This window comes from Aotus nancymaae, unplaced genomic scaffold (assembly GCF_030222135.1).
Source record: "Aotus nancymaae isolate 86718 unplaced genomic scaffold, 86718_ANA_hifiasm-v0.15.2.pri h1tg000010l, whole genome shotgun sequence".
Lineage (NCBI taxonomy): Eukaryota > Metazoa > Chordata > Mammalia > Primates > Aotidae > Aotus > Aotus nancymaae.
The window spans coordinates 29,708,940-29,726,595 of NW_026988421.1; the positions used below are offsets into that span (position 1 = coordinate 29,708,940).

At 41.6% G+C, this 17,656-nt stretch overlaps 1 protein-coding gene across 11 annotated transcripts in view; it reads right to left on the reverse strand.

The window, feature by feature from the left end:
- The window catches only part of SLF2 (SMC5-SMC6 complex localization factor 2), a 55,818-nt gene extending 38,798 nt beyond the window's left edge, over positions 1-17,020 (reverse strand). For 2 of the 11 annotated variants that reach the window (XM_012439364.3, XM_064373970.1), the window contains exons 1-5: positions 16,733-17,020; positions 13,877-13,920; positions 12,614-13,347; positions 11,478-11,535; positions 292-1,277 (exon numbers count right to left, since the gene is read on the reverse strand). In XM_012439364.3, the coding sequence (XP_012294787.1) occupies positions 292-1,277; positions 11,478-11,535; positions 12,614-13,347; positions 13,877-13,920; positions 16,733-16,872 (1,962 nt within the window). In that variant the 5' untranslated portion in view covers positions 16,873-17,020. The other 9 variants (XM_012439365.3, XM_012439366.3, XM_012439370.3 and 6 more) reach the window with 9 other exon arrangements.
- Positions 17,021-17,656: the final 636 nt, after the last annotated feature.

Here is a 17,656-nt window from a genome sequence, read left to right on the forward strand (position 1 = left end):
AGTGGTACATATATATAATCTAAAGATATACACATATGTTGGGGTACATGCTCAAAAATTGTTTACTCACAGAAGTGTGTGTGATCAAAAGAGTTTGGAGACCACTGATTCACAGTAATAAAACTAAAGATAATAGAAACTCATTTACCAAACAAGAATTACTCCGTTTTCAGTCCAATTATGGGTTACAGTAAACACTAAATTTTAAAGTAAGTTCCAATAATTCACCCCTTTCACTAATTAATAATCTTTCCCCCTTCAAGTAAAGATAAATGTCACAAAACTACTTACTGTATAGTCTGATGACTGGGATCTAAGTCCCTTGGAAAGAGCAGGAGGCTTTCCTGTAGTTGCAGGAGTCTGATTGAAGTTCAAAGCCATTATTTCTTCCAGTGATTTTAATGTTTCCTCTTCCTCATCACTGTCTAGGTTGTAACCTAAACTTTCTTCATCACTATCAAAATCACCCCTTAGTTTTCTTTTCAGTGCACTGCTACCCGCATTAGAATTTCCTGAACTCTGTTTTTCTGAAGGGGCTTTATCTGAAGGTGCTGGAGGGCTTGGGATACATGACACAACTTCCAAAGCAGCTGGGGGAGACTTTGTAGGAGTGCCATATTCTGAGCGCAAAGATCCCCCAGAAAATTTCCCTGAAGATACATTAAAATCGGCCTTATTAGTCTTTGCTTTGTGTTCCCTGTGTTTGGTGGATTCTGCAGAATGCCCAGAATATTCTTTAGATGAGGAACGCTCTTTATCTCTTTTAGAAACTGGAGGAGTACAATTTTTAGCATTTAATGGTACCCGAGAGGAACCAGCACTTGGAACATGGGAAAGTAAAGGTAGTTTTGTCTCCTTTGATGTTATGGAGCTAGCGGTTTTATTTTTCTGAAGGTTGCTAGCTTTTTTAATTGCAGACTTTTCCTGAGGTAAAGGTAAGTGAGGTTTCTGCATCTTAGTCTCTTTGGTACTTGCCACTCGGATTTGGTCACTATTCCTGGAAGAATGGTGGCCAGAATTTGAAGGTGCCAAGCCTGCAGAAGAGCGATCAGTTTCATAATTAGGTTCCTTGGATATATCTTCTAAGCGCAACACATCACCAGGTGTCTTCAGTGCAATATGTCTTATAAATTTTTCTTTCTGATGTGGTCCATCAGGACGTTTCTCAAGGAAGGACTCTTTTGCTTTTGGTGTCATAGATTCTCTTGTGCTTTTCAGATCTGAGTCCACAGAGTTCCTTTTTCTTTTGTCAGGGAATTTATTCTGCTTAGAGCCTGCTAAAATTTAATTTGTGTTAGATTAGTGAAAAATATACTTTCCAACTTTAGTAAAGTTTATTCAGTGAGTGTCTAGAACACCCGAATGAAATGTTTAAAATTCTAAGTATTAGAATTTTAATTCTAATTTTGGTCACCTACTCAGGCCCAAGAAGATTAATTTTCTATTGTAATATGGCCTAGCCCCAATATAAATTAGACAACGGTTCTCATTGGCCTGAGAACGGCTGAGATTAGTCACCACATATGGAATAAAGAAAAAGAGTAAATGTTATTTATCAACTGGATAAATACTGGTGTTCAAGAAATTTAAAACTAATGACAAATTCTCATTTTCATTCCAAAGCTATGAAAAGTTTACTATCTTAACAGAATTAAAGGTGCCACTCCCTCAAACAAACAACTGCATCTCTGTACCAAGTTAAGGATTCCATAGGCACTTTCCGTCAAGTAGAAACCTACTTTTAAGTTTCTACCTTTAAACCTAGGACTACCTGGTTGCAGAAATGTAATACTTCTACATTTAAAACATATATAGGATAAGTAGTTGAAGGCAGATAAATGTAAATTTCTCATTAAAAAAAAAAAATCACGTTGGGTCCCAATGCAGTATGACTGGTGTACTTACAAAAGAGAAAATCTGAAGACAAAAACAGACATGCACAGAGGGAATACAAAGGGAAAATACACAAGGAAAAGATGCTGTGTGACTGGAGTGATGCAGCTGTAAGTCAAGAAATGCTAAAGATTGCAGGCGAGCACCAGAAGCTAGAACAGGTAAGGAAGTATTCTCCCCTAGAGTTGCCAGAGACATCATGGCCCTATTTGTTAGGGTCACAGCAAGGCAAGCCCATAGATCCCCTCCCTGTTCTCCCCTGCTAAGCCGAGCTCATAACAAAAACAAGTCTCAAGCATTGTAAACAGGGCACCTAGGTTCCAGGATGTGGTCACACCCAGCTCTTGAACCCAGGATGTTGACCTAATTAAGTAGAATGTTGGCCCCTGAGAACCAAGATGTGGTTTTTCTTAGAATAACACCTCGCTATCTGCAAACCCCCTATAGAACCCCCATAGTCTGTAAGCCAGGCTCCTGCCTTCACTGCCTGTGATGAGGCAGCCAGCCTGGCAGGTGGCAATAAACTTGCTAAATCTGACCCTAGGTCTGCCTCTCCAAGGTTTTGGTCAACCTTGCATTTTGGTGCTGAAACCTGGGACAGGAGTAGGTGCTGGCTGCTCTTTCTCTCTCTCTCTCTCCCCTCCCAGCCTCCCCGTTCCGAACCCCTTTCCAGACCCAGGAGGGAAACCCCAGAACTCCATTGCCAACTGCGGTTATCTCAATCCAAATCATCACCTCCCAGTGGTGAGCTGAATAGAGGTTTTGGTTTTGCCTCTGTTCGGGTTCCTTGACCGTTTGTTTTCTGTCCGAAAGTTCCAGCACTAGGCTGAGGACAGCCTTCCAGCCCCAGGGACCTCAGTCCTGTCACCTTGGGGACGCCTAATTCGACAGTGACTGTTTCGAATTCACTGCCTCAGGTAGAGAAAACAGGGCAGAGGACGCTCTCTCCTATCTTCCCTCTCCTCGGCAGCCTCCTCCTCTTCCGGCCTTTCACTATGGGGTCCAGACAGTCCATTCCATCTAAGACTACCCCCTTAGGATGCCTCCTCCGAAATTTGGACACCCTTGGTCTCCGGTCTGAAGTCAGGCCCAAGAAGATTAATTTTCTATTGTAATGTGGCCTGGCCCCAATATAAATTAGACAACGGTTCTCATTGGACTGAGAACGGTATTTTCGATTTCAATATTCTCCGGGACCTTGACAATTTCGGTCTGTTAAATGGTCTGAGGTTCTCTATGTTCAGGCTTTCTTTCTCCGGAACTGCCCCTCTCTGTCAGTCCTGCTCTACTTTCCAAATCCCCCTCGCCCACTCAAAACCCGACTCAACCCCTCCCACGGCGTGGGGGATGATGCGTCCTCTTTCCACCCAGCTGACTTCCCTCCTCCCAGCCAACACCCCGAGCCTCCACCAGGACACCCTGGACCTCTGCCTTATGCCCCAGCTCCAGCTCTCCTCTTGTCCCCTCCTCTCTCCAATCTCCCTGCTTCCGACTCTGACCCCTCTCCATCTCTAGCCCACACGTGCTCCAGGACCTGGCATCCCCCGCAGCCAGCTCCCTTACTACCCCTTCGAGAAGTGGCAGGGATGGAAGGCATTGTCTGTGTTCATGTCCCCTTCTCTCTATCTCATCTCTCCCAAATCAAAAAGCGTCTCGAGTCCTTCTCCTCCAATCCAGACACTTATATCAAAGAATTTGAATATCTTACCCAGTCTTATGAACTCACTTGGCATAATCTCTATATTATCCTCTCTTCTACCCTCCTTCCAAAATAGAATGAAAGAGTGTGGCTCGAAGCCCAGGCACCTGTTGATAATCTTCATTGGCAAAATCCTACTAAGCCTGTAGGAGCTGCCACCATTCGGGGAAAAGCCAGCCTAGGAATACCAGCCCACAGATCCAGGCCAAGTGTCCCATAACCATATAATTACTTGCCTTATTGAAGGCCTTAACAAAGCTGCCCATAAGGCTATGAATTTTGAAAAACTCAAGTTTCCCAAAAGGGAGACAAAAATCCTGCCCAGTTTCTTTCCCACCTTACAGAGGCCCTCCAAAAATACACCCGTGTTAATCCTACCCTCAAGAAGCCATCATAGTTCTTAACACTCATTTTATCTCCTAGTCTGCTCCAAACATCCGGCGTAAACTCAAAAAGGCTGAAGATGGCCCTCAAACCCCAAAGAAGACCTCCTTAACCTGGCCTTCAAGGTCTTCAATAACAGGGATAAACAAAGTAAAACAGACAAGGCCCAAAGAGATCGTGCTAAACACCAGCTTCTATCAGCAGCCATTTGCCAACCTAAACAGCCTGGCTATGGCACCCAGGGACACAAAAGAGCCTATAGCAGTACACCTCTGAGGGCACGTTTCAAGTGCAGAAAGGAAAGCCATTAGGTGCAGGCATGTCCCAATCCACAGATGCCAAAAAGCCCTTGCCCCATCTGCCAGCAGACAGGCCAGTGGAAGTCTGACTGTCCTCTCAATGGGCAGACAGAAAAGCCTGTACCTCCAACCTGTAACCCCTTCACCAAGACAAAAGGTGAAGAATTACTTGCCCCCCCACAGCTCCTTGGCTTAGCCGCTGAAGACTGACGGGGCCCAGGGCCCCTGGCCCCATCTACCATCACTGTATCGGAGCCCAGGGTAACTCTGCCAGTAGCAGGTAAGCCAATCTCTTTTTCAATCAATATCAAGGTCACCTACTCGGCTTTACTTAAATTTTTAGGACAAACTCATCCCTCACAGGTCTCAGTTGTAGAGCTTGATGGACTTATCTCGAACCCACCAAACCCCTCACTTGTTCCCTAATACCGTTTTCTCACACTCTTTCCTTATCATGCCTCGCTGTCCTCCTCTCATTCCAGGCAAGAACTCCCATCACTAATGGTCCTCTTATTTACCAACTCCTCCAAGCTGCACAACTCCCAGCTAAGGCAGGAGTTATACACTGCCAAGGACACCAAACAGGATCAGATGAAATCTCAAGAGGAAATAGAAAAGCAGATGAGGCAGCAAAAGAAGCCTCCCTTTCCTCTGCCCCTGCCCCTCTCCTCCACATTCCCCCCACAATCCAACCCCAGTATTCTCCCACTGAAAAAGCTTCATTGTTACAACCAGGAACCTCCTTCCAAGAGAACTGGATAGTCAAAAATCAAAAACTCATTCTCCCTCAAGAACAAACCAGGGAAAATCTAACATCTCTTATCGGTGCACGCCCCCTGTACCTTCTCCTTTGCCCTTACTTCTCTTCCCCTACCTATTTATCACACTAAAAGTCTTAACTCACCTATTCCTTGCTCGTCTGCAGAAAGAGTTTATCCATAGGACTCTATCAGCCACCTCATAAACCTTCTAAAAGAGGCCACCTCCCCATACAACCCCTATCAACTCCTTCCCCCAGATACAGACTCCAATTCTTCCTCAAGGTCCTAACTCTTTTAACAGTCAGCCCCACTGCCTCTGCTCTCCCAAAGTCCCACAACCCTCCACACCCCAAAACTTGGCTAAGCCCCCTTATGTGTTACCTTTTCCAACAAACATACAAATGTAGGCAGCATCCCTCCCTCCGCCTGTGGCTCAACTGAAACCATCTCCCATTCCTCTTCCCATACCTCACTCCAAGTAAATTATTCAGCTTCCCCTGAAGCTAATGGCCTCTTTAACCAGCCCCTCCGCATTACTTCCTCTACTGCCTCTCAACATGGAAACCCCTTCCCCAGACAGGAGCTCTCAAAGGGGTCTCCTCCTCCTCACTCTAGGTTACTAAAGCTGGACCCTCCAAACAAGGAAGCTCCACACCCCAAGACCTATTTTCAATCCACTTGTCAGTTTACATTAACACCTCGGGCATCTTCTTCCTCTGAGAATCCACAACCTACTTGTCTCCCTACCAACTAGACAGGTACTTGCACCCTAGTCCACCTTACCGACATTAACCTTGTCAAGCCATACCAAAAAGTTCCCTGTCCCTGCAACACTACACACCTGCCCCGCTCCGAAAAAACAATACAGTTCACTCCCTTATTAGTAGCCATTAAAGTCACAACTAGTGTCAAGTTAGAAGCAGGAAGCCTGAGAATCTCATTATCATATTTCCAGTCACTCTCCCAAACTTCCAATCGTCACTAAAAAAAAGTTAGCAAACTCCAGCACTCACCTCCAAAAGCAACTAGACTGTTTAACAGCAGACACCCTACAAAAACCACAGAGGCCTAGACCTCTTCACTGCTGAAAAAGGAAGTCTCTGATTCTTTTTAAATAAAAAATGCTGTTTCTACCACAATAAATCTAGGTTAGTACAAAATGCTATCAAAAAACTCAAAGACCAAACCCAGAAACAAAAACAAAAACAAAAACAATTCTTCTGCCTGGCCCTCCTGGCCCGGTTGGCATCTCAGCTCCTGGGACCCTTGGCTGCTTCCCCTCCTCGGCCCTGCTGTAACTCTCTTCCTCTTCTTGGTCGTTGGCCCTTGCCTCTTTACGCCTTTTCACCCAATTTTTGCACAATCAATCACAAGCTTTTACCTGCGGCACAATACAAGACACGACGGTGTTCTAGGACTACTAACTTGCAAGCCAGCCTCACCCAACCAGCGTCCCTACTCAGCATGAAGTGGCTAGAAACAAATGGCGCCCCTTTTCCCTTTCTTTTATATATTTAACAAAAGGCTGGAATGTTAGGGTCACAGCAAGGCAAGCCCATAGACCTCCTCCCCACTCTCCCCTGCTAAGTCGAGCTCATAACAAAAACAGCCTCAAGCCTTGTAAACAGGGCACCTGGGTTCCAGGATGTGGTCAAACCCGGCTCTCGAACCCAGGATGTTGACCAATTAAGTAGAATTTTGGCCCCTGAGAACCAAGATGTGGTTTTTCTTAGAATAGCACCCAGCTACCTGCAAGCCCCCTATATAACCCCCATAGTCTGTAAGCCAGGTTGCTGCTTTCACTGCCTGTGGTGAGGTAGCCAGCCTGGCAGGTTGAAATAAACTTGCTAAACCTGATCCTGGGTCTGCCTCTCTGTCCTTTTGGACAGCCTTACACTATCGATACCCTGATTTCAAACTTCTAGCTTCCAGAACTGTGAAACAATAATTTCTGTTGCTTTAAGTCACACTGGTTTTGGTACTTTGTCATGGCAGCTCTAGGAAACTAATACAAGCTATGTTTATCATTGCCCCATCCAGAAGTACTTTAATAACACATACATTTGAGTGAACCAGTTTTTAAAAATTCATACTGTGGGCTGAGCAAGGTGGGTCATGCCTGTAAACCCAACATTTTGGGAGGCCGAGGCAAGCAGATCACTTGAGGTCAGGAGTTCAAGACCAGCCTGGCCAACATGGCAAAACTCCGTCTCTACTGAAAATACAAAAATTAGCCAGGTGTGACCACTGTGCCTGTAGTCCAGCTACTTGGGAAGCCAAGGCAGGAGAACTGCTTAAACCTGGGAGGTAGAGGTTGCACTGAGCCCAGATCATGCCACTGCACTCCAGCCTGGGCAACAGAGTGAGACTATGTCTCAAAAAAAAAAAAAATAAAATAAATTACTGTTTAGTCTGGTGCAGTGGTGTGTGCCTATATAGTCCCAGCTACTCAGGAGGCTGAGGTGGGAAGATAACTTGAGCCCAGGAGTTCAAGACCAGCCTAGGTACTGAAGCAAGACTCCACCTCAAAAAAACAAAACAAAACAAAAATCAAACAAAAAATTCACTATTTGTGAATCAGTATTCCCTAAACCAGATTTCCCTAAATCAGATTTTCTGCACATAGATAGATGTCTCCAATCCCCAAGAGTTTGCTTAAAAAGCTCAGAATAGCTGGGTACAGTGGTTCATGCCTGTAACACCAGAACTTTGGGAGGCCAAGGTGGAAGTTCTTGAGCTCAGGCAAAACCCCACCTCTACAAAAAACATAACTCCATCAATCCCTTCTCTACTTAGAACATTTCTTATCTTTTGGCCATGTCCGGTGGCTCACGTCTGTAATCCCAGCACTTTGGAGGCTGAGATGGGAGGACCACTGGAGCTCAGGAGTTCGAGACCAGCCTAGGCAACATGGTGAAACATTGTTTCTACAAAAAATACAAAAATTAGCTGGGTGTGGTGGCATGAGCCTGTATTCCCACCTACTTGGGAGGCTGAGGTGGGATGACTGCTTGAGCCCCATGAGGCTACAGTGAGCTGTAGTCATGCCATTGCACTCCAGCCTGGGTACCAGAGTGAGACCCTGTGTCCAAATAAGTAAAATAAAGCCCCCCAAAACCAAACTTGAGAGTCAGGCAATTATTATTTGTATAGGTTGATCAACATACAATCTGGAAAATTCAATGTATAAAAAGGAAATTAATTAATAAACAAATGCATAAAGAAATGCTGTTCTTTTATAGATATCTCCCATTGCCTGAAGAAATCATTGCATCCCATTCAGTTTTCTGGGGTTAAATGTCTCATAAAAAAGGATGGGGGTCACAGGATGAGAAATTAAATGACTAAACCAAAGAGAAGATCTGGGGTATTGATTATTATACTTTTAAGTATGGGATTACAAAAGAGAGACAGAGCTGCCAGTACGAGTTTTGTTTGGTTTTTCCAGAGAAGTCAGATAACTTAAATAAAACTAGAAATGAGGAGAAATTCCTGCTTTGCTCAGGAATTATCCAGGGCTCCTCCAGGAGGAGACAAACACTGTTTATGGAAGATGCTTAGGACAAGTCAGCTTATTAAGAGGTTTCATCAGCTAGAATTAGAGAAAAGTGAATTGGTACTGCAGGTAGGATCTCCTTTAGCAAGCTCTTCAGGTCAGGTGATTAATTGCAAAATTTTCATAATTCTTTTTGTATCCTTTGTTCAGCCTGTAGAGAATATTTGTTTTACAGTTTTTCAAATATTTCAAATATACTAATACATAAAATACTCATACAACAGAGGGATTGAGTTTGTAAAAAGATGAAAAAAAAAAAAAAAGGCTGGGCATGGTGGCAATTGCCCGTAATCCCAGCACTTTGGGAGGCTGAGGCAGGAGGATTGCTTGAGCCCAGGAGTTCAATGCTGCATTGAGCTATTGCACCACTGCATTCCAGCCTAGAAGACAGTGAGACTCCATCTCAAGAAAAAGGAAAAATCCAATGGCCATTTATAGGTGACTGGTTATTAATCAGTTATGAAATGTACTAGCAATGGACTAAATTTCACCTCAGAAGTCAGCCAAAAGACAGGGCCAAATGTCTACTGTTAAAAGACCAAAGGGCCAAATCCCTATTCTACCATTACTTCTGAAATCCCTGAACTTGTATGTGATTAATGACTGTGTGATTACGTACATCACCATGACAATTGATTTATTTAGACCAAGTCTTGCTCTGTCACCCAGGCTGGAGTGCAGTGGTACCATCTTGGCTCATTGCAACCTCCACCTTCCAGATTAAAGCGATTCTCCTGCCTTAGCCTCCTGAGTAGCTGGGAATACAGGTGTGGACCTCCATGCCCAGCTAATTTTTGTATTTTTAGTAGAGATGAGGTTTCACCATGTTGGCCAGGCTGGTCTTGAACTCCTGACCTCAGGTGACCCTCCTGCCTTGGCCTCCCAAAGTGCTGGGATTATAGAAGTGAGCCCCTGTGCCTGGCCTGGATTTTTAATAAGTTTGCTATCAGACACAATAAGCATTCTTCATGCTATCTAGAGTGAAATATCCCCTTGTCCTTTATATGTTGAAATTCTGTTGATATTAGTTGAGTGAAGTATAAATGTATATTTATTTAGAGTATAATGCTATAATTATTACTGATTATGAAATACATGCAAAAATATTAGCAATAAAAATGTAAGTGAAGGCAACCATCATAAGTCAGCCTCTAAAAATATGTAGAAAGCATCTTTTCCAAGTAGAACTCAAAAATTTTGCTATGTGGGATTATATAAACGAAACTGCTTCAGCCACCATGAATGAAATTTGTAAATCCAGGAAATGAAAATATTTGTAAAAATCTTAAATCAGAGAAAATAAGCAAAGGAATAATGTGGCAGCCACACCACCAGAAGCAGCCCCTTATACAAAGTAATATTTTGTTCTTATATTAGCTTTGGTGCAAAGTGATCATGGATTTAGTATTACAAATGTGCAATGCAGTGAGTGCAGAAGCAATCTCCTGGCTGAGAAATTCCTGTTCTTGCACAATTTGGTACAATTTGCACAATCACCAAAACTTGGTCATAGAATCAGCAACATTATAAAAATTAAATAAACAAAAAACACATACAATTTTAGATTTACTCCTATATCCTAGAAGTTCCTCCTATGATGGTAAAATATGGTTTCAGCCTTGGCTCAAGATTGATTTTACTAGTCGAGTGCTTAGTCAAAATGCAATGCACCTCTAAAATATAAATAAAATGAAGTAGTAGATGAAACCTGAAGAAGGAGTTAGAACTGTCTCTCTGTACTTCCATTTCTAAAAGTAAACCACTGTATAAAGTTATGAGGATCAAATGAATTAAAAGCACATAAAACGGCATAGCACACTATAAGTACTTAATAAAAGTCAGCTATTATTATCATGTCCAATGTTTTTTACTGAATGTAAATACAGTAAAATACAGAGAATTTGTCTGTTTTTCAAAATGTATAGTCATATCAGAAAAAAAATCTGATACACTAGACTATTAACTGTTGTTAGTTGTGGAAACCTTTCATTTCTTGTTGCAAAATTCTGCAGTGTTTGATTTTTTAATCTTCTATTTTCTAGTAAAAAAAATAAAATGTACTGAATTAACAGGTTTGTTATTTTATGTTTTTTTCAATCAATAGATGATAAAAGTACAAACTAATGTCATGTAGCTATCCCTGAAATTTAATATTAAAAAGGGATCCTTGTATTTGAAATATTAGAAAACACTGCTTTGGATCATGGTAACAGTTTCAACCTTACGCAAAGCATCCTCAAGATAATACCAAGACCTCAGTCTACAACTCCAAGATTAAAATATTACGTTTCTTGATGTAGCCAAGGATTCAGAAAGAGACAACACTGAATACCAGTATGAGAAACATACTGTTAGGAACTCTTGAAGAAGGCAGAGAAGATTCAAGACAGATGACAAATTATACATACTGGGCCAGGTGTGGTGGTTCATACCTGTAATCCCAGTACTTTGGGAGGCCGAGCCAGGAGAATCACATGAGCCCAGGAGTTTGAGACCAGCCTGGGCAACACGGCAAAACCTCATCTCTACAAAAATACAAGAAACTATGCAGGCATGGTGGCCCACATCTGTAGTCCCAGCTACTCAGGAAGCTGAGGTGGGACAATCACTCGAGCCCACCAGGTTAAGGATTACAGTGAGTTGTGATCATGCCACTGCATCCCAGCCTGGGTGACAGAGTGAGACCCTGCCTCAAAAACAAACCCAAATTATAAGTACTAAATTCAGGGACCATTCTTTTTAAATATAATTTACGAAACTGTTAATTAATATGAGACACTAAATTCATCCCCAAGAAGGGAACTACATATTTAAACAAATTTGTTTTAAAAAGCCATTAAGATGAAAATTTATTTAGAAATTCAGAAATGTAATTTTGGTTCTACCTGAATTGGGTTCCCATGAATCAGAAGAGGATCTTTTTCTTGAGAGATGTCCATTTTCCTATGAGCAAAATGAGATAAAATTAATTAAGTGTTGGGGACAGTAAAGAATGTGAAGGCATTCTTCCTAACATTTAAACACAGATTTCTAGATTGAATAAAGCAAGGACCCATATTTGGAGGTAAAGCCTAGTGTCTACAATAAAACATTTAAAGATCTTAAGGTTTTTATCATAAAAATCAAGGGCATTTATATCATAAAAATGTAAAAATACCATAAAAATGAACTCAGCTTTTATAGTGCTGATTTACATGTTTACATCAATAATTCAAGACTAATATTATATTAGAACACTGCATTTTTGAGACAGGGTCTCACTTTGTCACCCAGGCTGGAGTACAATGGTATGATCAAGCTCACTGCAACCTTCTCCCGGGCTTAAGCGAGCCTCCCACCTCAGCCTCCTAAGTAGCTAGGACAACAGGTGCATGCCACCATGACTGTTTTTTTTTTAATTTTTAATTTTTAGTACAGCCGAGGTCTCACTATGTTGCTCTGGCTGGTCTCAAACTCCTGAGCTCAAGCAATCCTTCCACCTCGGCCTCCCAAAGTGCAGGAAGCAGGAGGACTGCTTGCAGCCAGGAGTTCAAGAACAGCCTGGGCAATATAGGAAAACCCTGTCTCTACAAAAAATAAAAAAATTAGTCAAATATGGTGGCATATGCCTGTAGTCTCAGCTACTTGGGAAGCTGAGGTGACAGCATCATTTGAGCCCAGGAGTTTGAGACTGCAATGAGACATGATCTTGCCACAGCACTCCAGCATGGGTGACAGAGCAAGACTGTCTACACATAAATAAATAAGACTATACTTGCCTTTAAAAAAATGCTTACTTTCCTGACTAAAAAAGATCTTCGTTCTTGGTCTGAAAAAACTAAGGATAAGAAACACTGCTTTATTGAGTTCAGTGAAGGGCATGGAGGAAACCTAGTGAAACCAGCTTCTACACATACTGTGCATAAGTATTTCCTTAAGGAAAGACATCAATGTGATGTAACAACTCTTATATATTTTAAAATTTAGTATTCTAAATATGATAGAGCAGTAGCAATGCTAATTCAATAATTATTACACATACCACATTTGAAAGATTAGTCTTTCTAGGTATGACGTCATTCTGTTTACTTTGTTCCTGCCTTGGTTTGTATTTTCTTTCTATACTAGAAGATTTAAAGGAAAGATTGTTTGTTTCTGAGAAAGAATTTTCAGAGTTGATTCTCTGCTCCATTTGCTCCTTTCTCAACTTCTTTAGTTCTCGTTCTCTGCGGTAAGAAGCTAGTGACAACTGGAATTTAGCTCCCAATGGGCTTTCTCCCGGGTGGTGCCTGGATAGGCTGCTCCTGCTGCTGAGACTTCTGGTGTTGTTCTTGAAGATGTCAGCTTCTGCCACTGTGGTCTGCTTTTTGGAGTCTGCATTGGTTTTGCCTCGATCTCTATCATTCTTCTCCCTATTTTCATGAATGAATAGTGATTTCCTTCTCTCTGGGGATCGATGTTTTTTCTTTAGTGACTTCATCTCCTTTGGCAAGCGATATGAAGAAGGAACATAGATATTTGCTCCTCTGGCTAAATATTTGGAGGCTAGTGACACACAAGGCCGACGTGACTCACGTACACCATGATCTTTATGGTGCTCTTTAACACCTTTCATGAAAGCTTCGATAATAGGGCTCTTTTCTGGTGCCACCCTTTTGGGTTTAGATTTTTTTGGTGAGGATAGTTTCCTTTCAAACTGCTCTGTCCCAGTGATGGACAATCTACTTCCTCCATATTTGATGTTTGATTTTTGTGGTGAATCCAACATGTGTCTGTCTAAATAGCCAATTAAAACACATACAAATTGCATGTTACTAAAAATAAAATATTTAACATTTATCTCAATTATTAATGTTTAAAATATTAAATTAAACTACACTAATGTTACCACAAAAATTTTCAAACCAATAACTTGGATAATGATACACACTTTATTGGGGGGTATAAGAGAAATTAAGACAGGATTTATTTGTTAAAAGCCTTACTTTCATAAAGTTCTCTTTTGGTACATCATATAGCCTCCCCACGGCTCTATATAAATTATTGTATTAGAGAGTGAAAATAGTATACATTTAGAACATTAAATTTTTGACAAGAGTAATATTTTAAACATATGAAAACATAACAGCAAAAAGACCTTCCTCATATTTAGAACTTGCTTATCCTTGTAAAAAAAACAACTGTATCTTCATCAGTTTTGAACACTATGTTTACTAAAATAGCTTAGAGTAGGTTTTAAAGTTGAATCTGTCTCTCTCCTCATCCCCAAAAGAGCCTATAAAAATTGTACCAATAGTGTACATACCTTGTTTTGAAGCTGGTTTGAAGAAATCTATAATTGACTGCTTCCTGAAAATAAAAGCATAATATAGCATCATATAAGCAAATATTAAAACCTCCATAATTCAGTTTAAATGGAGAAAGTTAGATTTATAAAATAAAGGCTGGATTTCACTATTCAGTTTAACTAATAAAGTTTTGACAATGATAATAATGCTTTGCTAAGCTGTTCATTTAAAAAACTGAAAATATAACGCATCACTTCCTATAGGAGTTCATTTATAAAAATACAACTGAAGTTTATATTATTTATAGTACTTAAACAGATAAGACAGGCATGTAGACCCAAGGAATTAGTACAGAATCCTTCTTAAGACTGAAATGCTCACTGCTACATGGTAGAATGCAACATCTTGGGTATAAGCATTTGAACCTACTTGTTCTCTCCAGACATTCATACAAAATAACTACTTAGTATCTAAGCACAGCTGCATTTTAAAATTTAGAAAAGCTAAAACTAAACAAAACTCAATAGATGTATGCCAAATGAATAATGAGGATTCTAAAATGGAATAAAACCTGAACAGACTCTCATAACGAGAGTAGAACAATAGATGGTAGAATGGCTATATGGGTGATTTGGCTGATCTAGGAAGCCAGGTGAAGAGGAGTTCGCTGGACAAAGAAAATAAAAGTACCGAACTTACGCTACCCTCTTTATACATTACTTTAAGATGTTAATCTAAGTAACAGTAGAAATTAGAATGAGTTGTAACAATTAAATAATTTCAAATTCCTAATTTTTTAACAAAAAATCTTAAGATATTTACAAAAATAACCCATTGCTTGGGAAAAACACAAGGAGAAAAGGAAGAAAGTTAACAAGAATAACAAAAACCAAATTAATTTTTAAGGGTTTCTGTATCCTAAAGACTGGATTTCACTGTCTGGTTTAACTAATCAAGTTCTGACATTGGCAATAATGCTAAAGTGAAATAGAAACCCATTATCAGAATTTGTATTCTGATTTGTTCACTGTATTTAGAGTTGTCAGCTGCAAAAAGGGGGATGTTATGATACGCTGAGCAAAAAATTAACTTTCTGGTAAATTTTGCTAAAACGTATCATTTTACTGAAAGAGAATAAGTGATAGACTACTGGTTTCCCTGAACAATTTATTCATTATGAGGTTGGAAAGTTCAGTGAAAACTCCAACAATCCAAGTTTCTGGAAGTTTAATAAGCTTCTGGTACACTTTACTGGTCACATTAGAAAAGCAATGTACATCTTTAATGGTTTACCAAGTCCTTCATGTTTTTTTGAGATATTAGTTTAAAAGCTAAGTGCTTCCTCTTCCCATCCTACCACCATGTAAGTTCCAGCAAAAAAAAAAAAAAAAAAAAAAAAGCTAAGTGCTTATGAGATGAATATGAGTGACAGGCTATGGAAGAAGATATGCATTTGTTTACATAAATTATACGAGGCAAATTAACTCCACCAGCATTAAGGAAGAAACGTTTGGAGGTTCAGCAAAGGCGAGAAGAATGATGCCTTGTTATAGACTGAGGAGATAGGAAGGGACCCAGAAGCAGCTAATTTGTTGCAAACAAGATACTTCGAAAAAATTTTACTAAATGTAACACTGTATCTCTTCCCTAAAATATTGTACCTCAGACTCCTTTTTGATTAATATACCAGACAGACAAAAAATGGTTTTGGGTAAAACATACAAGAAACCTGTAAAATAACCATGAATGCAACTTTGAAGAGGTACATTCCCTAAGTTCCTATGCACACAAATGTCCACTGCTTATTTAATAATTGGCTAAAAAAACCATAATTATAAAAGCTTCACAAACCCTTATCTGAACCTTCTGGGGCCAAATGTGTTTTAAAATTCTGAATTTATCAGATTTTAGAAAGGGGATAACTTAGATGTATATGGAAAGTTCCCAGTGGGGTCTGGTGCTGCAATCTGTAATCAAACTCATTGATATTTCTCCAGCAAAACACGAATATTTACACTTAATGGGATAAAGACCATGAACAGCCTTACATTAGTTTTGGTCAGGTCTGGCTGCCATGTAAGATGTGGTGCCAAACTTACTGAAAACGTTTGGTTTTCATAGCTTTCTGGCTTTCAGAAGTAAGATAAGGGCTTGTGAACCTGTACCGCAGCATGGAGAACATGAATATTGTTAAAACTTGTTACAATTTAACTTAAAATAAAAGACAGCACCAAGTTCGTAAGGAATTTAAACATGTTTTATTGTCAGAGGATTCATTAGATTAAACTCCCCATCTCATTACATATCTCCCGCAAAATCTTTACAAAAAAATTGGCCTCTTGGAGAGGCGTGAAGTTACTGAAAGAGAAAACACGTCACATTCCAAATCTATAACTTCTTTTAAGTATGAATTAGCGTGCACACTGGGCTACAAAGTAATTCGTGGAAGGGATTCCCCTCATCACAGGTTACATAATTTCACCCACAACATAGAAAAGATTTATATTACTAAACCACTAGCATCAGTAGAACTGACAACGTACAGAAAACAACCTAAATATGCATTAAGCAGTTAGGGTCCCGGGTCAAACACTCGCAAAGGAAAAAAATCACATTCATTCTACCTAAGGCGGGTTCTCCATAGCCGTCCAGGTTGGTGATCACTAGACCAAGAGCAGCTGCCCAACTACGACAAGCAAACTCCAACACCCAGAAGCCCCTGAGCGGAGGCGGGGCGGGGGTTTGCCAGGCCCCGAAACGCCAACGCCTGAACTCGCGGAGAATGGCGGGAACTGAAGAGCGGCGGTCTGCAGTCCTCCCCTCCTACCCTTGCCCCCGCGACCCGGCCCCTTCTCAAGCCCTCTGCACGGTACCTGTCCCCAGGACTCTCTGTTCTCTTTCCCGCTGCAGCAGGGGCGGTACTACTGGGTCTCAGATGGCAGCGCGGGGGCGACGACCCCGGGGCTGGGGATGAGGGGAAACCTGGCCTAGCGGGCATGCAGCGCCTTGTCATGTCGGCGCCGCTGGCGACGGCGGCATGAGCCGTAGCTGGAGAAGCTGGGTGCGTGGTTGCCGTCTTGCTGCTGGGACTTGGGGAGGCTGTCGGAGCAGAGGTGGGCGGCACCCCTTTCTATCTTCATGGCGGTTCTCTCTTCGGAAGTGACTCCGGTGTGAGCGGGAAGGAACCTGAGGATCAGTAAGGGGCGGGTCTTACTTCATGAGTCACGTCGTGATTGGGTGTTACGGCGGTTATTTCGGTGGTGGCGCAATAGGAAGCCGCAGCTTCTCTGGAGAAGGCGGGGCTTGGGGACGGGGGAGGAAGAAAACTCTCCCTCCCACCCCGTCACATGCACCGGGGGCGCGCGCCTCCGGTCGGAGCCGCCTCGGCCTTGGCAGGCGCGCGGGGGCGGAAAGGCGCGGGCAGCCGCTGGCGCTGCGACAGCTGACGACACCCGCCTGGGTGAAGGCGAGGGGTGGGGGTTTGCTGTAGCAAACCGGAGCCCGGCAGCTGCAGTCGGTGAGGATAGCCATCACTTGGGTTCCCTGTGTTACAGTTGTGCCTTAGAAATCCCCAGCTGTTCATTACATAGTCTCTTTAACAGCTTAGGCCAAAGTGCCATAATACTGTCACAATTTCCTGGGGGATCTGCATAGCGCAATACGAGGACTTGTCCATTCTACGAATGAGGGTTCTTGTTAAGTGTCAGCGGTAGATTTTTTTTTTTTTCTCTTTAAGAAGAAAAAAACCCAAAATCTCCATTGGAATAAAGACAGTTTTTAATCCACAAAAGCATTTT